A 24,040-nucleotide genomic window follows, 5' to 3' on the forward strand; every position below is an offset into this window, starting at 1 on the left:
GGATTTTAGACTTTTTAAAAGTAAGAAATCACACTCTGAGGCTCTAAATTGCAGGGGTTGGAAGGAGGGCAGCAACATTCTACAAATTTTCAGGCGGCGAGTGGCATGATAGAGCCGGCAACTTGTGAAACCGCCCGGCTGTATGGCATTTTCCATATACTCGGTTAGTTTTGTGGGGTTCATTATCGAACCCCAACGGTTTTAGCTTGTATTTATATTATTTATTAACATAGGCCTATTTGTTTGTGATATTTCAAGCGTTTTAAAATTTCAAAATAATCCCATTCAATTTACACGGCTGATGATGAAATTTTACTGAATTTAGAGGATGCACAGCGACCACCACATGACAAATTTTATTGACACCATTTTCTCAAATTTACTTTTTTTGTGTGAATATATTTGAAGGAATGCAATTTTTTCTTAATCTTATGCCAATCACAATTTCATTTTACTTTTTATGCACACACAGATTTCAAGGTGAATGTTCAGTACATTTTGAACTGTATCGTGATCAGAGATTAAAAACCAATGACTAAGGATGCAAAAGTATGATGGTAACTGAAGATGGACTGTTGCTCAAGTTCATCAGGAATAGTGTTTCCTGCTTTGGCACTGAATCACACCACCATTAATAGCCTTTGACACACTCCATTCAGTCATTGTCTACTCTAGACTTGACCTCATTTCACTCGAAAAAAGAGTCAAGTTTATTTACAACTTCATAAATCATACTGCGACTTTTATTGTTATTAATTACTACTACTTTTAATGTTTATTAAATTCATTATAATTATCATCAGGTCCATTTAACCAGCCTCAGTATTCAAAGAGGGCAAATAGTCCAGGGGGGATATACTCAGTACAATTATATACAGGAACAGGGTTGTAGCTAGCAGAATTTGATTACCGGGGTGGCAATTAACAGAATTAACAAAAGTGAATATTTTAATGATAAATTTGGTAAAACATACCGTACTGACGCGAGTATAGTCCCACCCCGTTTTTGGGTGAACATTTTTCAAAATTGGGGGGTGGGACTATACTAGACCTAAATGCTAGGATCATTAATGGTTGACCTAAAAAAAAAAAAAAAAAAAAAAATTCAAGATGTTTTTGTATTTTTAATATGAAAATTGATAATTTGTATTCATGTCATAGTCTATTAATGATTTCAAAATGCATTGAATTTGAATGCATTTTGAAATCATTAATAGAGTATGACATGAATGATCCTAGCATTTAGGTTTAGGTCCTGGGACACTCCAAAGCCGAAAAAATAAATAACTTTTTTTTTTTTTTTTTTTTGATTTCTGAAATTTTTGAAAATTTGGGGTGGGACTTTACTCAAGGTGGGACTATACTCGCGTCAGTACGGTACATGTTTTTTCAGTATGAGCGGTGGGCTCTAGCACCAAAATGAACCTTCAGTGGTGGCTCCACAAGTGAGTGGTGGGCTCCACCGCCCATAGCTACAACCCAGTAATAATAATAATAATAATAAAACCATGCTTATAAAGCGCAATACACAATTAAGTCTCAAAGCGCTACATAAAAAACACTGTATACAAATAACAACAGAACAACAAGTTTAAAATGTAACCATGGTTACAGGCATGATATAGAAATGAAGCATTAAACATTTTTAACATTAAACAAGTATGTTTTCACAGAGCATTTGAATTGATCAACAGTCTTAGATATTTTAATATTGTAAGGAAGATTGTTCCAGAGCTCAGCTGCAGCAGAAGAAGAAATTGAGAAGTAGAGCGAAGATTGCGTGTAGGCTTATATTCATGAAGAAGTTCTTGTAAATAAAGAGGTGCAAGTCCATGAAGAGATTTGTAGGTAAGAAGAAGAATCTTATACGTTATGCGGGATTTGATAGGTAGCCAGTGTAGTTCGCGGAGAATTGGAGATATATGATCACGAGATTTTGTAAGTGTTACAAGTCTGGCGGCTGAGTTCTGAATGCGTTGAAGCTTAGATATTTCTGAATCAGGAAGACCATAAAGTAAACCGTTGTTATTATCCAAACGACACGTTACGAAGGCATGAACAAGTTTTTCTGTAGTATGTTGATCAAGATATTGACGAGATATAGAGAGGCAGATCGACAAATATTATTTATATGAGATGCCATGTTTAGATCAAAAAAACAAACAGAACACCAAGATTGCACGCATTTAAAGATGGTTCAATCTGAGCATCACCGATACACACAGTTGGAATACTATCACTGGATCTGAAGCGTGATGTAATATGAAGAACTTCAATTTTGTCTTGATTTAACTTTAGATGATTAGCAGTAGACCAGTTTTTAATATCCCTAACACATAGTTCCAATCCTGAAATTGTAGCTGATGATTTATCATCTTTCAAAATAACATAAACCTGGGTGTCATCTGCATAGATCATTCTACTAATTCCGTGAGCATCAATTATGCTTTCCAAAGGGGATGAGTACATTGTGAAACCTAAAGGACCAATAACAGAACCTTGAGGTACACCTCATCAAGAACATGAACAGAAGATTCCTTGCCATCAATAACTATCGACTGAGAACGATTTGTAAAATATGACTGGAACCAATTTAGAGCAGATCCAGTTATGCCGTACTTATCAGAGAGACGTTGGAATAAAATGTTGTGATTAATAGTGTCCAATGCTGCTGAATAATCCAAAAGAATCAGAACGGCCTCCTGGCCCTTATCTGCAGCAAGTAACAAGTCATTGAAGACACGTAACAATGCAGTCTCTGTGCTGTGATTAGATCTATAAGCACTTTGCATTTTGCCATTTAAATTGTTCTCAAGAAGGTAACTTTGTATCTGTAACATATTTTGTACCTGGGACATATTTTCGTATATCAATGATCCCTCATCCTTCTAGGCAAATTTTGGTATTTTCAAACTTTTCTCAATTTTTTTTTGGAAAATAGCCCAGTTTTGCCACAATCTAGCCCAAATTTTGCAGAAAATTTGTAAAAACTAAGACAATTTGGGTAAGATTTAGCCAAAAGATTTGACTTTTGGTATATGGGTTCAAATTTCTTGACAAATTGGTATATTGATGGGTTCAAATTCTCAATGGCACTACCTACCAAAATCAAACTTGAGTACCCCCACAGGGTCTAGGTGAGAGGGTAAAACAAACAAATAAAAAAAAAAGAGATTATTTCTCATGAATTAATATTTTTCTGTCCCAATTTCAATTGAAATATTCTTCCAAGGGGGCAATCTTCCCCCTTCTTTAATTTAAGTAGTGGCCCCTGAGCTACTGTTGGATTTTGCCTGGCTCTCTGCCACGTGTTCTAAAAATTAAAAAAATACGGTACATAAAATGATCGAGCTTGCATGCAGAACTGTATGCATGTTCAAAAGTAAATATCTGATATACATGTACACTGTATTTTATAGTACGACATGAAATCACACATACGTATACATGTACGGAACACTTCTTTCAAACATTTATACAAACTTACACATAAATCTATCTCCATCTATTGGGCAAGTCATCAGGTCTCTTTGGTCAAGATAAACTTGATAAGTCATCCAATCTTCATCTTCAAGTTGGAAAATTAACTTGCTTTGCACATGAACCACAGCCGTCATCATTATATCACAAATATTTGACCCATACAGCTACATGTACCATCTTACACCATGCAAGTAAGTTATAGGATACAATCAGATAGCAAAACAACTGTATGATGACAATTCAATTATACCACATAAAATATTAGGGGATTTCCCAATTTCCGGTATGGCTATTGACTACATAGAGTAAAACCAGGAAGTAAATCAAATTAATTATACTTTAGTTCCCAAGGTTCAATGCCAAGTTGTGATTTTCAGCTAATTTGGAGCATTGTGTCGTTCATGCATGAATGCTCAGTTTGGCCAGTTGCTATGGGCTTTATCGGCCGTTGCTAGCAAAATTTATTGGTAAACGTAACTGTCCCTTACTGATGCTGCACTGCTTTGCTGGTGCAGAAAATGCACAAGTTTGAATGGAATTTTAACAGAAAAGAATAAGAATCTGATGCATAATATTAATTTAAAGAAAATCTGTTTGTATTACATCCCAATGTTTGATTTAGTATTTTTAATGATTTAAAAATCATTGCAATCAATGGTCAGCAGTCAGCGCAGTGGCCAATCTGGCTCAGTCAGTCTACATACATGTATGTACGATATTTGCCCAGAGATATATAAAATATAGCACTCATAAGTCAAAACTTGTTAAAATGTGTTCTAAAATTCATTCCAAGTGAGGACCATTTCATCTTCTCTGACCTACCAATTTTCACATTCAGGTAAAAAACTATTAACCAAGATAAATTATGTGGCAGCATAATAATCTGATCTTAAAGTGCAGACATGAAGTGACAAAAACTAAATTATACAAATGTAAAAGATACTTCTTTTTTATTTGTGTGTTGTCTAAATTGTTTTTGTTCGGAAGAAGGAAAAAAACCCATTAAATTCCTTGGACTTTTCACTAAAATAAAATCACAAATATTCCCCACCCTCCATAAAAATGTTGTAATTAAACATTTAAAGTCACAGCGACAGGTTAATATAATCCAGTATGAAACTCATGTAATAGATTCTCAAACATACAATGATTGAGCATCCACTTTATTTTATAAACTCTGCACTGAACAAAATTTCATGCATGTAACAAGAGAGGACTCACTCTCAGTTCACAATAGTCAGCAGGGGAGATTGACACATGATGCCTTACTTGGTAACACACACACGTCCAAACAAAATTGGCAAACCACATAAATAAGCACAAACAAGTGGATTAGATTTTTTTATTTTTTTAAAATATTTTTATACTGGGGAAGTGAAATCTACATGTACTGAATATTCAACATTAGTGTGTCTAATCCTTGAGTATGCCAGTTGTGCATGTGACCCACAAGGGCTAAAACAAAGTTGAGAGTGTGCAGAGAAAAAGCTGCCAGATTCTGCATGGGGGGCTACCAGAAAGAATGCAGTATCACTCAAATATTAGATCTTGGATGGAAAACGCTTGCTATCATTAAGTAAGGCCCTGCAGGACAACCCAAAACCCCGAAATACCCGGCCCAATTTACAGGTCGATGGCGCACTGTACATGTGTACATACATGAATATACAGTCATCATTCTTAGTTTACAATTAACATTGATCAGATTGGATCTGGAAAGCCTAGAATGCAGCGGGATAAGGCTAGCAGTATCTAAAGTTCAGATCGGCCGGTCCGGTGTAAGAAAAAAATAGATAGGGCGTGATGTACCAAATTGTTCGGATGGGCTGGGTGGGTTGGGTTGGTATCATTCAGAGAATGCAAGGAAATGTGAGAAAACATCTTGCCTGCATCGCACTAATCAGGAGGGAGAGAAATTGTTTAGCCATGTTTTAAAAAAAATCAAAATGAAATGGTTGGGATCAACATAGAATTCTTATAATATCCAAAACTCATCCCTTGTAAACGGTTGCTCTTCCTCTCACATCAACTTTGTTTGCAACTCTCTTCAGAGCGCCCAGCTTCTGTCCTGCTCTGGATGAGATGTTGGAGATGTGCTTTGTCCAGGTCAGCTTGCTGTTAACGATTGTGACTCCCAGGATCTCCTATCCTCCTTCTCAGCCAGTTTGGTGGTACCAAACAGAAGATCTAGCTTGGTTGGGTTCCTCTTTCCTGATATTGTCATTGCCTTACATTTTGATGGCTCAAATGTCACCTTCCATCTGTCTGCCCAGATCCTCATTTTATCCAGGTCTCTGTTTAGGCTAACAGTAACGGCTTCAGGGTTGTCTCTTGATGTAATCTCGCAAAACAAGGCAACTGCATAGAGGTATAGCTGGTTTTCACACTTATCACACAGAGAATAAAAGTGGGCCCAATATTGACCCCTAGGGAACTGATGCATGATGGAGGAAGTACTTGATGACTGGCCAGATAGGACAACTTTGATGGAACGATCTGTCAGGTAGCTAGGTGAGCAGCTTGCCGGATTTTGCCATGAGTTTTGAACAAAGGCAGTGCCTCAATTTTGTGCCAGTTTGCGAGAATCAAAACCATCTGAGTCGCTTCACTTTTTTAAAACTTACGAGAATCATTATGAGAATCGATTCTGTGATTCTCGTCGAATCCGAGTCCCTGAAAGGCCATTATGCCAGACCTTGTCAAATGCTCCTTTGATGTCCAGGGCAATCAGGCGCAATTTGTTGCCTCTCTCCAGGGAGTTGGACCACCATTGAGTCAGAATGGTGAGGATGTCAGCTGTGCTGTGGTGTGGCCTCAATCCAAACTGTCTATCTGAAATCAGTTGGTTTCCAAGTAGGTACTTCTGGAAGTTGGTTCAGTACAACAGCCTCCATGACCTTGCTGATGATGCAGAGCAGAGAGATGGGGCAGTACATGGATTAGACTTTGAATCTCTCTTATGAATAGGGATGACAGATGCAGTACCTTCATTCTTCAATTGGCTTGGGAAAACTCCCTTGGAGAAGCAAAAAGCTCAAACAGCAGGCTGAGTGGTCTTGCAATTTCTGCATTGCACTCCTTCAGGACTCTTGCAGGGATTTCGTCAGGACCAGTATCTGGTTGCAGATTCCTGAGGAGCTAACATCTTTGACCTTGAAGGCTATCTTTTCCATTGAGCACATTGCTGAATGCTGAACTTCAGCAGCACATTCTTCTGCGCTGGCAACCTGGCATTTAGCAGCAAAGGTTTGCCAGGATTTTCAGATTTGTCTTTTGATATAGTGTAGACTTGACGGCCATCAACTCTGGTGGACTTACCAGCTAGGGTGTACTGTTAACATTGTTCTACCATTTCTTGCTGCTGAGACTGCCATCTTAGAGTTAGTTTCCTCAACTTGCTGTTAAAGCTCTTTGTGGCTACCTTCTTTGCATGATAATACTCTTTTCTAGCTTTTGTAAACTTATCCTTGTTTTCCTTGGTTTTGTTCTTTTTCAACTTCCTGAATAATCAACATCTTGGTTGCTGCTCGTTTGCAGTGGTCATCAAACCATACTTTGTCTCCAGTCTTCTTGATAACGAGCTTCGCTGGTATGAAAATCTCCATAGCATCACTGATGATAGTAGTGATGTTGCTGCAAGCTTCTTCTGGGTCAACAGATTGAAGCGCAGCAAAAGACCAGTCTGTAGATGCAAGAAAACCTCTCATTCCCCAGTAGTCAGCTTATCGTACTGCCACACTTTGTGCTTGCAGGGTTTATCTCTTTACAGCGGCACATTCAGTTTAAAATGAACTGGACCACGGTCTGAAGTACTAGTCTTGACATGTAGGCCTACTGTGCAGGTGGCATGATCAAGATCAGATATGACCAAGTCAAGAATCTGGTCTTCCCGGGCAGTTCTTTGACAAATTGTGTTAGACCAAGTGTGTGACATCCAGCAGCATCTGTTGTACGACTGCCAAGCCATTCTTCATGGTGGACATTGAAGTCGCCAAGAAGAACTACAGAACTGATTGTGCATTGAATTCAGAAAGCTTTGACAAGGTGGTGGAGTTCAGATAGATGATGATATCACTGTTAGCGCTAGGTGGTCTATAGACAGCAAATAGTATTTTCTGTGACTTCATTGTTTACTGAGAACCACATCACATCAGCTCCAAGTCCTCTGGTTCAAGAGCACTTGTCATGATATGGCGATACCCTCCAGGCAATAGATGGCGATCCCCCCTCAGTTGGATGTAGGTCTGTCTCTACGACAGCTGAGGGAGTGTCCCGGAATAGTTACGCAGTCAGCACCATCATTCACAGTAATACTATTACTACTAAGTAGTACTACAATACTACTTACCATCCAAGAGGTTTCCACGATGACAATAATAGATGGATTAAGTTCATGGCACAGATTTGACAGCTCACCGATGTATGAACGTAGTCCTCTGATGTTCACTTCTATGGGTCGTTTCTGCTTTGATCCGTCCATTTGAGGCTTCTTTAACTTACTTGAAGCAAGAGAAGTTGAAGAGTGGGGGGTTGCTGTCCCCCTCACCCCAGATACCTGCACTTAAGGGTAGACGAGGTATTGTTGGTCGAAGCAACCTAAAAATCTACTTTCTTTATCTAGATCAATATATTATTGAAAATTAACACCTTGATGTTTTGCAAAAGTTCATTCTACAAATCGTATACTTTGCAAACTTGCTTAATTTATTGTTGTTAATGAGTTATGTACGTTTTACAAAAGTGTTGTTGTTTCAGCCCTCTTTACAACGTAACTCAAGAACTGCAGTACCTATAAAAGTGTAGCTGTAATATTTTAATTCTTCTACATGCTCGCTATGAATTGAGCAATGCAGTTTTTTTTTTTTTTTTCTACCATTCGTAAGATGCTGTGAACTACCAAATCACAACAGTTTAAAATAATTCATAACCTTAAGCGGTGCGGTGTGCACTATACAAGATCTCAACTGAAAGCATCCTGAGATTCAGAACAGTTCGGGTATCCAGATGGCAGACGATACATGTACCTCTCGGTCAAGGATGGGGTGGTCAGTGCTTTAGGTTACACCAGGGTCTTAGCTAGCCACCCGTCTGGCCGTCATTTTAGACGGGGAGTTTGCTCATGGGACGGGCAAAATTAATGCCTTTGACAGGTGTTACATTATAAATTGCATGTTTTGAGTTAAGCTAATTGACCTTTTTAGTAGACCCAATTTGTAGAACAAGGCCATATCAGCACATATTTGAACTCTTTGAACCCCCAATGGGCTATTGAGGTCTGGTAAATATTTTAAAGGTCAAATTAGGACAGGCAATTGTATTCAAATGACGGGCAACCCTAAATTTCTAGCTAAGACCCTGGGTTACACCCCTAATACCCACTCTATCCTACTAGGGTGTTAGGGCAAATTTGAAACCAATTTCTCGCTTAGGGTGTTTCTATTTGAGTAAAATTTTCAGGGTTAGTTTGGCAAATTTACGATATCCTAGCTTAAGTCAGTTCATGCAGATGCTTACAACAACTTTTATGAGAGCCCCCCCTTTTTGAAATGTCCCGGCTCTGACCAGGAGTTCCAAGTAGTGCTGTGTATGTGTCGGTGTCGCCACGGTTTAATGTGCATTCACATCTGTTAGAGTACTTAGCTGTCGGAACGAAGAACTCTTTGCTTTACAAATGATCGCAAATTATACATTTGTAATCATTTTCACCACAAAATATGATATAGGTAAGCTGGCAATGCATGAATATATGCCTGGTCAAGCACCCTTCCAAACCCGAAAATACATTTGTAGTGAGGGTGCTTGGCATATATCCGCCAACTTAAAATAACATTGGATTGGCTAGCATCCTGGCCTGTCAATTAAAAACTTCATTAGATTGAGAAGCCTATTTTAGTTGCAAAATAAGACGATCTCTACATATGTAAGTATCAAAAGATCGTGAATTTTATCTTCTCGAAATGTGCCAGCGAAACGATTTGTTTACAAGTAAAATCCTTGTTCTGACACTGATTCTATCCATTCTGCACATCACATGGTCTTTGGATGATCGATTGAGTTAAGGCAGCTGTGTACTCTCAGACATGCATGTAGTAAAAGTGCCATAACTTTGTAATTATTCACGCAAGACATATAAAAGTATACATTTTTATAAAGGCAATACATCAATGAATCTTAATATAAATACAGATTTGGTGTAAAAACAACAATTATGAAGAAAATCACAAAAAGGTGAGTTTTTGGCCATTTTTGTTCGGTACATCATAAAAAAAAACACTCTTTCCAAAAATGTTTGTTTTCTTTTTTTCTTAATCTTCAGACATCATTCCAAAAAACGTTTTTTTTAGTTTTTTGATATTGGCCTTATTTTTTAGATATTGACCATATAAGGCATCAAAATGAACTTTTAAAATTCACAAACGCCTATTTGCACAAAATGATGCCTAAAATCGGAAATAGACCAAAATATAAAAAATGAGAAAACCGTTTCTTAAGTCGATCATGCTTTTTATGATGAGCATAATTGCTTACCTATAGATGCTGTATTTATTGAGTTATCGTGTACCTAAATCGTCATTTTACCGAGAAAATGAACATTGAAATAAAGGCCGTTGAAGTTTAAAGCGGTCACATTTTGCACTTTGATCGAAGCTCACAGGAGAATGCGGCAGTTCTCGTTTTTCTACCTTACATTACGTGAACATCGGGTAAATCCACAGCCCCTTGAGAAGTTTGGGAAATCTATTCATATCCTGGTGTTTAAATCGGGGGAAAGAACTTGAAAAAATTCACATTTTATCAGCTAAAACGGAGCCATTTGACCGCAAGGTTTTTATGAAATCAGTGCTTCCGTGGTGCTTCCATAAGATGCGCCGCGCATGCAGATAAGCGTTGCGTATGTGTAGCGATATCTGTGCGTTAACAAATTGCGGCGTCTACAAAACGCGATGAGTTGTTGCGTGGCGTATACCCGATGGTACAACAAAGATTTCTTCCCTTTTAAATTGCGGAAGCGAAAGTGAAATAGTGAAATAAAATCCATAAAATAGAGCATTTGGAGTTAACAAATCTGGATTTTCTTTCCTTGTATTTATAAAAAACATAACAAAGTAAATACATTTCAAAAAAGCTCAATTTCGCGAAAGAAACAATGTCTAGAGTACACAGCCGCGTTAAATTTGTACATGCAGGTTACCAGCCATGCCTAATGTCGATCTCGCGTCTTGGAAACATGTTGCAAAATGATCGGAAATACACCATCAACTCGATCGGTAAAGCACCAATGAAACTAAGCAATATTGAGCATTTCTTCTTTTAATTTCTTGGATAAAAATATATTTTACAGTACAATAATGTATTGATTAGTTTGATGATAGCGGATTTAAAACCAGTCCGCTAGTAGACGTTGTGATAAACAGTTTTGACATTTCTGCCGAGGACATGAATCAATTAAAGGAGTATTTCGTGATCCTAGCATCCTCTATTTATGTAATTTTTCATTAGATATCCACGAAAAAAACCTATTCCCAAAATTTCAGTTGATTCCGATTTTGCGATATCTTTGCTAAACGCATTAGTCTGCAAGAAATATTTTGTACATAAACATTACGTAGCCAGAGGTTTCCAGTGATGTAAAAATCTAAACTTTTTTTGAGAAAAGTGGGGGATGAGGCTGTGGATCACGAAATGCCCTTCGATATGGCGATCAATTTCATGATTTAAATCTTTCCTTTGCCATTGGGCCGAATTTTCATTTCTTGCTAACATTTAAAGCCTGAAAGCATCACACTTAAGATAGACTAGCAGTCACTTGCACACATCATGTTAACATTGGATTTCATTTCTTGTGTACACTATCAATTACCGTATATCATGCCATGCAGTGTCTGCAGTGCAATACATGTGCGTAGCAGTAGCAAAATGCTACACTATTTTCATCATTTGCTACACAATTTTGGAATGTGTAGACTGTAGCAATTTTGTACCATTCATAAGCATTCGTTCCCAAATTTGGTGGGCATTTTTGCTACGCAAATAAAATTGCTTAATGCGGACCCTGATCATCGCTGATGCCATGGGGATTCATGCTATTGTTCACTGTATGAAAAGCCTCTTCTGTTGTATCTTGACTTGCATTGGCAGTACATGTACATGATAATATGTGACGTGTCATGTCAAAAGGAGACACTTTTGGGCAGGATCGTAAATGGAGAAATAGGCAAAAATCTGCCCGAGGGTGATTTTTTCACAATTGGGTTTGTTGCGAATTTGTGATGTTATTAATGTTCAAAATATTGTCTGATAGTTTCAGACCGGAATATAACTGGCATCTTGTATTTTTTGAGACATTTTTCAAGGTAATGCCTACTCTTAACATTGTCAATAATATTTTTAAAGGCCGATATCTCAATTTCCAATTTTATAATACCATAACTTACGAACTCAATATCTTCGCTTAGGAATGTCCGATTTCATTGGGAAAAACGGCGTTGTGGAGCAAAATATCTCCATATTTAAGATATGCAAAAACCTCAAAATTGATAACCTGCCCAAAAGTGTCTCCTTTTGACATGACACGTCACATATGGGTGCTTCAAAGAACAAGTCCTAAAACGTTCAAAACTTGTATAGCCAAAATAGCAATTTCTCGATCATGAGAGGATGTACCTTCTGCGTTAGCGTACTTTTCATAGAATAACACGATCGCTCGACCTGCATGACAGAACCTTGACATTTCCTAGCAACGACCGTGTGATTGGTAAATTCTCAAAAGCTGTGTTTGCGCCGTAAGCGCCGGTATTTGCGTAGTACGCTCGGCGCAAATAACTGTGCGTACCCAAGTTAGCTCTCATGATCGAGAATTTAATATTTTGGCTATAGTTACTACATGTACTTGAAAGTACAACTCCCCCCTCATTAAGACATTGCCTAGGTAACCTAGGCAAACCTTAGTTAACACATTTACTAGTCAGCGAATTCGCCGAGACCGGGGCCCCAACACAATGCATATTTACATAGAAATTTGAATTTTTTTCGAGAATAGGTGGGTGAAGGAAACCTACATAAATATGTTTTCTATACTTCACTTGACCCAAATATATGATTTTTATGGTGATAATCAAGTCGCACATGGAATTTTAGAGGATTTTGATAGCAGTTCCATTAAAAAAGCTGCCATCCCCATGAGACTAAGATCTAGAAACACCCCGAAATGCCGTTTTGGGGAATTTTGCTAGCTGAATCTTTTTGATGAAAGTCAATCTTTGACAAGATGTAACTTTGCTACGGAAAGTGCTATGAAAAAAAGGTTTTCAGTTTTGGCTTAGTTTACTCAAGGGCTTTAATTTGATATATAAAATGATGCAATTTGATGGCAAATTTGAATTCACCTAGGCTAGGATACCTACATTGCCCTCTCCATGAAATCACATGATCAGGCTTACCAATACCAGCACCATACACCATGTCAAGCTGCATTATGCATGAATTGGCATACAAATTGAGCACTTCAGAGACATCACCACGTCATATTAAAGCACAATCAACTTTTGACAATAGTGTTACACCATCGTCATGAGTCATGACCATGACACGCATTTTGATCATATGACCGTCACTCAATGAATGATTACAATTTACACACCGGATGATTACACAAACACGTCACGGGGAACACAGCCGAGAACACAATTTAAACATGTTAACTATCTAGGACTGTGTTCCCATTTTATCAAGCTTACACATTGCAACATTTGACTGTAAAATATGTCTACTGCACCGTCTGTACGACCAGGTTTTCGCGTAAGCTTACATCGATCATTTTCTTACCAACATTTGCGACATCCATTTTTGTCACATCACAGGCCAATAACATTGCAAATGAGCATGCGCATATTTCCACATTTATCGAGTTTTGTTATTGGTCCAAAGTTCGCAATGAAAATACCATCACCCAATCAATGAGATTGTAAAGAAACTTGATGGATAATGTATTACTTCCGGATTAGAGGTCCAATGTGCCAAATCAAAACAAAAGGCCAAACGCAACGTTTTGTACGTGACTTGATCATTCATTGTTATTCAGCCTACAGCCTCAGGTCACATTCATGTACTATTATGTACTCAAAGACGTGACAGCGAAGATTGAGTTTTGAGAAAGTTAACCAGAAATAAACATTGTAAGGTAAGTAATTTACTCGCACCTGACAAAAATAAAAAATGTGTGACTGATAGAAAATTCATGCATTTTCGTGTTATTTTTGCAATATGATGAATAAGCTTCTTTCGTTTTTATACTTTTATAGTCCATATGAGTCCAACATTGTCAATTGTCATGAAAATATGTTGTTTCATTTTTAATGGCAATGCAGTTAAATAGGAATTGAATTGAATTTGATTTTGGCGATCTTTTATTCCTTTAGACCACCCTCGCAATATACTTTATATACATTTGTAGGCATGATCAATTGATCATGGACTACGTCAATGTAAATAGCTGTGTTATGCACTTTCAGTGGCATTCCTTTACTTTATTTAAGCTTTAGGCAGGGTTTTTTATTTTTACATGTAATAGCTGCCTTCTGCACTGGTTAGGGTTATAACACTGTACTTCCACAAGGCAGCTATAACATGTAAGAATAAAAACCCCTAAAGTAAAGAAACGCCTTTCAGTGTCAGTTTCCCATGCGTTTGAATGGGAACTATTTTGCCTAGTCGCCACAAGTTTAGGGAGCCCATTTCTTCAATATTTTGACAAGTTGACATAAATGTTCTACATGGCCGTGTGTCCTGAACTCGCCACCCTTAGCGTTACATGACAAATATTATGAATTTGTACACCAACCGGGTTTCTAATCAGATTATCTCGACAATCATCAACCCTAAACTAGCAAAAGTATACATTTTTGGAAAGCTGAAGGCATAAGCAATGCAACTATATACTAGGTATCCTAGGTGAATTCAAATTTGCCATCAAACTGCATCATTTTATATATCAAATTAAAGCCCTTGAGTAAACAAAGCCAAAACTGAAAACCTTTTTTTTCATAGCACTTTCCGTAGCAAAGTTACATCTTGTCAAAGCCTGACTTTCATCAAAAAGATTCATCTAGCAAAATTCCCAAAAGCGGCATTTCGGGGTGTTTCTAGATCTTAGTCTCATGGCGATAGCAGCTTTTTTAATGGAACTGCTATCAAAATCCCTCTGAAATTCCATGTGCGGGTGACTTATCACCATAAAAAATTATATATTTGGGTCAAGTGAAGTATAGAAAACATATTTATGTAGGTTTCTTTCTTCGGGCACAAGTTTTAAATTTCTATGTAAAAATGCATTGACATTGTCGGCGAATTTGGCTGACCAGCAAATGTGTTAACTAAGGTTTGCCTGGGTTACCTATACATTTCAACTCATTATACAGGGTGACCTGCAAGTTATACAGGGTGGAACAAAAAAGATTTTGATAAAAAATGGGTCACTCAATGCATTGCTTATTACCAACTTACAGTAATAAACTGGAAGTAAACAACATTAATTTGGTTAGAGGATATGGAGAGCCAACTGATTTTGGAAGAAACCAAAATCACAGCTGTTTGGTAATCTAGGAATATAGGGTGTACCAAAGTATGTTAGATTTTTTTACAATTCAACATATTTTGAACCTAAACATTTCCCCCCTAACCCATACAGAAAAAATATGTCCATATTTAGATTCCTCGTCAAATTTCCCTTCAGAAAATCTGTACTTTGACTATGATAGGATAAGTAATTAAAATTTTACAATAACTTTTAGATTTTGAAGACATCTGCATTACTTACTACAGTGTTTAATATGACAACGGGTAGTTTTGTATGGAAAAGTTTGTATTTTCTAGACTAAACCAATCATAAATTATTAAAAACAATTAGTAGAATTGTTTAGCTGTAAGGCCATGAGTGTTTTAGATGCTAAATAGAGTCCAAATCCAATTGACAGCCTTTACAGAAGCAGATTACGCAAAAAAATACCAATCCCATAGAGTTTGTGTGTACCACATCCCCCACCACCACATCCCCCACCACCGCCACCCTGCCCATTCTGAATTCTATGAAGCACAGTGTCAGTATTAAAACGGTTCAAGTATTTCTTTTTACAGGGTTGAAAGTGCATTTTATTTAGCAATAAAATGAGACCAGAAGCATGACAATACCTTCTTGCTTGACAGAGATATCATCATTTGTTTTGAGTCGACTTTGGCAAAATGTAACATCGCCACCTTTTTTTGGTGGCGAGCTCAAGACACACGACCACATGTATTCTATATTGTTTGGCGATAATGTCTTTTGCCAATAGTACGTCCAAAGTTGTAATTTTGTGTTTTTGATCGCAAAGATCAGATATTTTTATTCCTTTCCAATTCTGCACCCTTCGCAAGGCCTAGCCTAGGGTGGAGAATTCGGCAGATCTTTGACGATAATTTTGCCTTTTTGGACACTAAAATGCATTCGATCCTTAATTTGTTTCAACCGAGTCTCAAGGGGGTACTACACCCCTGTGGTAAATTCGTGACTATTTTTGCATTTTTCTCAAAAATAATAACACACTGGTAACAAAAGTTATGTATATTATTGGGGCAAGGAATCCAATTACTACACTAAAATTTCAGTTACTCAAGACAAGCGGTTCAGTATATATATTATAGGAAATAAGGTACATTCTAGCGGTACCTCTTTTCTTATCATAAATAACGAACCGCTTGTCTTGGGTCACTGAAATCCCAGTGTAGTAATTGGATTCCTTGCCCCTATAATATACATAACTTTGTTACCACTGTGTTATTAGTTTTTGAGAAAATGCAAAAATAGACACAAATTTATCGAGGGTGTAGTACCCCTTAAATTAACAAGCACAATAAGGTGGGTATTAATTTAGTAATTTTTCGAATATCTGACCTGCGCAAACCGTTAAGTGTGTATTTTCCATAGACAAAATGGTGTGAGCCAGTCCTGAGGTACGGTATGTATCGTAGGACTGGAATGAAGAGGGGTACTGAACTAGTTTTGGTCTCATTCTGTTGCTAATTTATCTAGCTAAAATTGTGGAAAGTAAAAACGTCATACTGTATTTACTTTTTGAGATATTGCAATTCATATAGTGCAGAGTCCCACAATCTGAATTCTGGGGTACCTAACTGCCAAAAAATTGATGATCTAGCTCCCCCAGATCTCAGGGGTGGAATTTCGTAAAGTGCCACAGTGGATTCTCGCAAGAGAGTTTTGCGAGAGTCCATGGATTCCCGTAAATGGATTCTCGTTGTACAATCTTGCGGGAGTCCAAAAGGTATTATATGTAGGCCTACGTAAAATGCATTCAAACAAACAAACTAACAAATAAACAAACAAAGTTAAGTTTTTAATATATGTGTCATCATACTCTCACTTCCATATGTGTCATTGCATCTTTGGTGACTTTTCCTTTATATTTTGCAGGCTTTGAGTTTTAAGGCGTGTTGAACTTAAACGTAAGTTCGCTGAGCCGATACTTTCCAGCGCGAGTCCACATGGACTCTCGCAATAGGACTTTTACGGGAGTCTCTGCGAGAGTCGACTCTCGGACTCCCGCCGAAATTCCACCCCTGGATCTGTACACATGTGAAGTAACTGCGACAAAGTAAACATCATTGCTTCAAGGATGCCAAAATTGCATGAACTACATTGTGTATTCACTAATTTATTTTCTTCTTATCAAACAGTTTCACAATGGCCAACAACACTGACAATGTAAAGAGCATTGCATGGCTGATTGGTAAATGGGAATCCACTGAAGCAACAGCCTCATTTCCTAGCATGCAACCAATGCCATACAAAGAAGAGCTTGTATTCACACATGTTGGACAACCCATGCTGAATTTCAGGTAAAAGTTATACTTGATTGATTGATTGTGATATATGGTGTTGTTCAATTTTATAGAAACAACTGATGGTTGTTTTCAAGAACTGTATTTCTTTTAGAAATGAAAGTCTCATAATTGTCATGCTTACATGCCATTACAAGATGCATCCTTGATTTGTGACCTAGTCTACTCACTAGTGCCATGGGGTCCATCAAGCCAAGGGAGCACAATTTCCAAATCCACCCACTAACCTGCTATACATGTATCGCTAGCAGATTCCTATTTTGGCCGCTTGCACAGTACACCTTCGCCAAGAAGCCCTGATTTGGTAAAACTTGAAATTTGAACATTTTGAGATAAATTCATAGTTTGGGTAATACGAGGGTGCTCTTTCCATATTGGTGACATCCTCAAATCACCACCGTGCTTCATTTTGAAGATAGCAGAACCTATCTTGACACTTTTTTGTCACTTTTCGGGTATTTAATGTGGTAAAATGAGCTACAGTCCAACCTCTCTTATCCAGACCTCTTTTATCTGTTATCCGGATGTGAAATCTTCACAGGGAAATATGTTTTTGATGATTTACCACAGGTAATTCTATGCTCTGAATACCGGTACTTAAAGCACTCTAAAGCCATCTTTAAGTGTTATTACATCATGTTTAAACAATCTTTTGTTGTCACCATTTCAGTACTTGGGACAGTCAATATGCAGAATTACATATGTAATTCACTTATCCGGATTTTTCACTTATCCGGACAATGCTTGGTCCCATCATGGCCGGATAAAAGAGGTTGGACTGTATCTCAAAGTTAGATCATTTTACCACATTAGCCAAGACACTCTGGAGAGCGTCAGATAAACCCTAACGCATTGATGATAACACGGCAAAACATCCTATCTCAAGATAGATCATTTTACCAAATTATTGAGTCTCGCTATGTTTATTTTTGTTACGAGGTAAAACAATGTATAACAATCTAACTTCCTAAAAATGGTTGTCATTTCAAAATTACTAAACCAATTTAGCAAAATTTTTGCAAACAAAAAGATCTTTATATTTTCTAAGATATTAGATGTGTTTAATTTATTTTATTCAAAAAGAAAAATGTCAAGTGTTCAAACTTAAAAGCTCTTTTTCTCGAAACAGCAATTTTCAAGTTAGATCATTTTACCAAATCAGGGCCGCAAGGTACTTGGGTGGTACTGTGCAGTACCAGGGGAGTACCACTGCTGGTGGGTCCTGTCCAGGGTCTTAGCTAGGATTTGACAAGTGCCCCTCATTTTTTCAAAAATAACTGCCTGTCCAATATTTGACCAGACCTCTGTCCCTGGGGGTTCAGTCATTTCAAATAGCTACATGTATTGCTATTATCCTGAATTTATTAGTCTGGTCTTACTGAGTTCAAAGAACTTATTCAAGCATTAGTTTTTAGAATTTAGCATGTAATAAGTTACAGGGCCTGAATTTGTCTGTTCTAATCATGAGCAAACTGCCTGTCCAAAATGACATGTGGGCAAGTTACTAGTTAGCTAACACCTTGCTGACAAACCTAAACTCTGAGCTGTATACCGTATTGTTTAGATTCTTGACTAAATGCATGTGATGACTGCATTATTTATTTCAGTTTCCATGCCTGGAATCCACAGACTGGGAAACCTTTGCACAAAGAGAGTGGATTCTTAAGAGTCAAACCTGGAACTAATGAAGTAGCCTTTATGTGTGCACAGAATTTGGGTAAGCATATCTCACAGCCCTGGTTATACTAATCTGTAGACTTTCAGTTTTACCTTTCGGAAATTATTGTTGCAAACGTTTGGACCACAATGAAAATAATCCTGCATAAACGTGGCTTTCAATCATCTTAAAACTGTATACATTTGCAAATTGTATTTTGATTGGTATTGTATAATTGCTAAATATTGTATGTTGTTGATAAAATAAATAAAAAATCAATCAATCAGGCCAGTGAAAATGAAATTCCATTTTTTTGTAACATTACATATATTCTTTTCTTAATTGTTTTGTGTGTGTGTGGTGGTTTACAAATTGTCCCAAAAGTTATTGCATTAACTTCTATTTTTCAAATAGGCTATACCAAACATAGATTATGCATGTACATGGATGTAGAAGTTCATTTATATAAACTTCAAATAATATTAAATTATCCTGCCAATCATCTTGAATCACAAAAGTAAAATCAACCATTGTCAAACAGTGATTTGTATGATTACTTGGTATATACTTGACAGGGGCGCATAATGGCTGGGTAAGCAAGCTTGACCATGCCTAGCGGTTCCGACTGTGATCATTTTGATTGCAAATGCACCAAATTTCAAATACTAGTATCAACTTTTATCAATTTAGAGCATTTGCAATGGTAGCAAATATGGTATCAAATTGGAGCTAACAAGATTCTGTATGCGACTGTACATGTACAATGTATCAATCAACTTGCTGTTACTTGAACTTTTGCAACCAGAACTTTATTTGCCCTGATGATACATCCGGGACTAGGATGTGAAATAGGATGTGGCTTAAAGGAGTATTTCGTGATCCTAGCATCCTCTTTTTATGACATTTTTCAGTAGGTATCCACGAAAAAAGCTTATTCCCAAAATTTCAGTTGATTCCGATTTTGCGTTTCCGAGTTATGCATGATTATGTGTATTACACTGCTCCATAGACAATGTGTTGTAATTTCGTTCTGGTGCACCAGAACAAAATTCAAATTTGGCGATATTTTTGCTAAACAAATTAATCTGCAAGAAATATTTGGTACATAAACATTATGTAGCCAGAGGTACCCAGTGGTGTAAAAATCTCAACTTTTTTTGGGAAAAGTGGGGGATGAGGCTGTGGATCACGAAATGCCCCTTTAACATTTAGCATACTTATTGAAGGGATTCTTTTTGTAAAATACAGGTATTGTAGAAATTGAAGAAGGCAGCCTTAATGAAGAACATTCACAAGTAGACCTTGAATCCAGAGCTATTGGCAGGATGAGTTTTGCAACAGAACCACATACTACAAAGGTATATGATGTACAGTATTTTTGAATAATACAATTGTGTAAATCCAAAAATTGGCCTATGGATTTCAAGACCAAGTCCTATTATACCACTGCACCATCCATTTTGTAATATGTACATTGAAAACGTATACAGTAACGGAATAAAGCTAGATATTAATAATGAATAGCGCCTCTTTAAGGCGATTCATTTTTGTACGGCAGGACCATAAGTGGTGTTCAAGAACTGAGCTGAGCTACTAAGTGGTTTACTACCTATCTTTTAAGGGCCTACCTTGCTGATTCAATGGGTGCTTGAGCATTGTGGCTGCAATAAGCTGCAACTTGGCTGGGATGGACCCTAAATCCAAATGTAAATTATAGGTGATAAAACACTTGGAAGGAAGTAGGATTTGTCTTTGACCTATCTATCCTCTGTTCACCATTATATCAAAACATAATAGCATAAATGTATAAGCTATCACACTATCACAATATTCACCAATTTGACCAACCTCATCAACCACCAAATTTGAATTTCCATCATTCATAAACTAAAAATGTTATTCTATTTCCTTTCAGATTTCCAGGAAATTTAAACTACTGAAAGGTGACACTCTTGAACAAACTGTATTCATGTCTACAACCAAACATCATGAATTGACTCCGCACCTGTATGCTGTGTACAAGAAGATCAATGAATGATGATGAGCAAAAGTTTGTTGACAGTCTTACAAAGATGTGGTTACAGCATCAAACAAAGTAGAAAGTAGTGTGCAGGTAAAAAGTACCAAATAAAGTACTTTGACAAACTGGTACTGATAAGATGCCACATAAAATCTACATAGAAGTTCAGAGATCATCTATTCAGTATAAAGCTGAATTTATACTACATCGCTGAGAGATAGCGATTGGTTTTTAGCCAATGAGGTGAAGCGTTTTTTGTTGATTTGGGAAAAGCGTGCTACCTTATTAGTCAAAATACCAATCACTTGTTTCTCAGCGATGGAGTATAAATTCAGCTTGAGTCTTGACGCTATTGGAAATGGATCATTTGTTTCCAATTGGACACCTATACTAGTAATAAGGATGTGTGTGCTTTTCATTGTTCATTATTAGGTAACACAAACTTCATAGTTCATATTTCACCAGTGAGTCTTTAACAGAATTTATCAGAATTATCAAAAAAACTAGTTCCTATCAAAAATATGATGAGGTATACTAAATAGGTCACTATACACCTCCCCATGGTAACTAGAAAACACCAGAAGGACAAGCAGGATTTTGCTATAGTGTTTGGTATAGATACTAGCTTTTTTAAAGAAAAAGTGTGTTTTATTTACAATAATAAGTGTAGGTGGGAAATTGGAAAGAATGATTCATTTCCATTAGCCGAATGGTCAATTTTATGTCACACTGCATATATATGTTATATGCAGGGGAAAGGCAATTAAACAACTCATTTTGCATTTATCACAGTATATGTATGGTTTGTATCAAACTTAACCAAAATATGGTAGGAGCGAGTGCCAAGCTCTCTTTTATACCTGTATGTTTTCATTATTAACAAGTATAATCAAGAATTACAGTTGATGTTACATTACTTTCATGTGTGATACCGATAAATCATTCCTATCATGGTGATGAAAATGTCAAAAGTAATGGGTCATATAGTGCTGAATTAAATACATTGTAATTAGTATTTGTAAGGGCCCATAATAACAGTGTCTTTGCTAGAGATTGCAGCGTGCCTGTAATTTCAAGCAAATTTCCTTTCTATTGGCCTTGAAAATAGCAGCGTGAAAACTGATATTTGACATTTGCGTAAAATAAAAAGTTACCTTTTTCAGAGCCTTGGTTTATACTAATAGCATCGAAGTAACTTGTGATCACTACACTAAATGAAGACGCTGTGATGGTGTTGTGCGCTACGTCACTGCTAAAACCAAGACCCCGTTTACACAGAGCCTGTTGTCGACTTTAGTCAACTTTGAACTCGACTTCTTTTTTTGTGTAAACAGGGTTGTCGTAATTTGAACTCGACTTTAGAAGTTAACTTCAAATGATGAGCAACATTTGTTGAATTCAAAGTCAACTTCAAACTCGACTTTTGCAGTGTAAACGAACACGTAATTAGAACTTCATTATGGTTATTTTAAAGCATGTGTAAGTGATGGCATAAAAATCAAATTCCTAATTTGTTTTGAAGTCGACTAGCTACCGTGTAAACACCCTGTTAAGAAATAATTTATGCTAATCCTTGGTCGCAATCTGAATTTGATGTTGCAATTGAAGTCGACTTCTTTCTGTGTAAATGGGGTCTAAGACTCTGAAAAAGATAACTTTTTAAGCAAACACCAAACCCTGCTTCTGAATCCACATCACCAGTATCTAGAATTCACATATAGTGTTCCAACACACTGGGAACCATCATGTTAAAGATAAAAAAGAGACTTTAAAAAAAATTAAGAATCTTCATAAAGCCAAAACGACAAGTTTGAACTCATTAAACCCGGAGTGTGCTGCTGAAGCCTGGCTTTTGTTGTGAAGGTCAAATTTATGGTAGACAACTAATTAGGCCTAAATAACTGGCATACTCATTTCTATCTAAGACACTGATGAGGCACTTTTTCATTGATGATAATTATTTTATACAATCAATCAAAATGGGTCAGGAAGACAATTCGAAAATTGCTTCTGAGATATTAAGGGATCTAAAATGATCGTTTATTGCGTTTCGACAGTATTTTTTGTGGGACATGAGCACCTCAGACCTATCAATTGCATTCTGAATGAAGCATGTCTTTCTGATATCAAATAATTTTCATTTTTGAAAATCACAATATAATACAAATTTTATGACAAATTATAAAAATTTGATATTTTTCAAATTTTGATATATAACAGTCCTCGAAAGTAAATTATATAAATCTAATGATATATTCTTAAAGTGTATGTAGCAGGAAGGAAAAGCCGACGGTCAATTGAAAATTTTGAAATTTCATGTTGAAGATATGGATTTTTTCCAAAAAAGAACTATTTTTTTTTTGTGTTTTGGGAAAAAATCCATATCTTCAATCTGAAAGGTCAAAATTTTCAATTGATCGTAAACTTTTCATCCCACTACATACACTTTAAGTATAAATCATCAGATTTATAAAGTTTACTTCAAGTACTGTTAAATATCAAAAATATCAATTTTAATGATTTGCCATAAAATGTGTATTAAATTGCGAATTTCAAAAATCAAAATTATTTGATATCAGAATGACATTCTTCGTATTCAGAATGCAATTCGATATGTCTGATGTACTCTAATGTCCCAAAATAAATACTGTCCAAACGTTCATACCCCAGCCCTTAATACCACATTTGAAATTGTTATGATATCAAAAACACAAGCTTTTTTGACATTGTTATTGCTTTTTGAAATTGTTATGATATCAAAAACACAAGCTTTTTGATATCAATCTCATTTCATCGGACAGCAATGATGAACACCTTGAGTTCTGTAGTGTTTCATAGTTCTTCAAGTTGTTTTTACTTTCATATTGATAGGTATGTTAAGTAGCAGGAAATATATCTTGTGGCATATTCTGTTGGTCCGTGTCACGTCACTTCCGGTTGATGATGCGACTCGCGGTCGAGTGAAAATAAAGTCCCTGATTCGATTT

The 24,040-nt window shown here is 36.7% G+C and overlaps 2 protein-coding genes across 6 annotated transcripts in view; one reads left to right on the forward strand and one right to left on the reverse strand.

Moving 5' to 3' along the window:
• The window catches only part of LOC140155334 (cysteine protease ATG4B-like), a 36,170-nt gene extending 22,774 nt beyond the window's left edge, over window positions 1–13,396 (reverse strand). The window contains exon 1 of one of the 5 annotated variants that reach the window (XM_072178128.1): window positions 13,309–13,396. In XM_072178128.1, coding sequence (XP_072034229.1) covers window positions 13,309–13,354 — 46 coding nt within the window. In that variant the 5' untranslated portion in view covers window positions 13,355–13,396. Of the gene's footprint in view, window positions 1–3,487; window positions 3,656–12,923; window positions 13,012–13,220 lie in introns of those variants that run through there. The other 4 variants (XM_072178131.1, XM_072178130.1, XM_072178129.1 and 1 more) reach the window with 4 other exon arrangements.
• On the forward strand, window positions 13,124–22,815 carry LOC140155335 (peroxynitrite isomerase THAP4-like). Its single transcript, XM_072178132.1, has 5 exons — window positions 13,124–13,663; window positions 17,212–17,373; window positions 18,984–19,093; window positions 20,282–20,391; window positions 20,949–22,815. The coding sequence occupies exons 2-5, from the start codon at window positions 17,219–17,221 to the stop codon at window positions 21,069–21,071; spliced, it is 498 nt and encodes a 165-aa protein (XP_072034233.1). The 5' UTR covers window positions 13,124–13,663; window positions 17,212–17,218; the 3' UTR covers window positions 21,072–22,815.
• Window positions 22,816–24,040: the final 1,225 nt, after the last annotated feature.

This window comes from Amphiura filiformis, chromosome 6, assembly GCF_039555335.1.
Source record: "Amphiura filiformis chromosome 6, Afil_fr2py, whole genome shotgun sequence".
Lineage (NCBI taxonomy): Eukaryota > Metazoa > Echinodermata > Ophiuroidea > Amphilepidida > Amphiuridae > Amphiura > Amphiura filiformis.

Excerpts from the sequence above, each read along its gene's own strand:
- LOC140155335 (XM_072178132.1), top strand. The coding sequence starts at position 17,219 with ATGGCCAACAACACTGACAATGTAAAGAGCATTGCATGGCTGATTGGT. Across the intron at positions 17,374-18,983 it reads CAACCCATGCTGAATTTCAG|TTTCCATGCCTGGAATCCAC; the intron begins GTAAAAGTTATA and ends TATTTATTTCAG. Across the intron at positions 19,094-20,281 it reads TATGTGTGCACAGAATTTGG|GTATTGTAGAAATTGAAGAA; the intron begins GTAAGCATATCT and ends TGTAAAATACAG.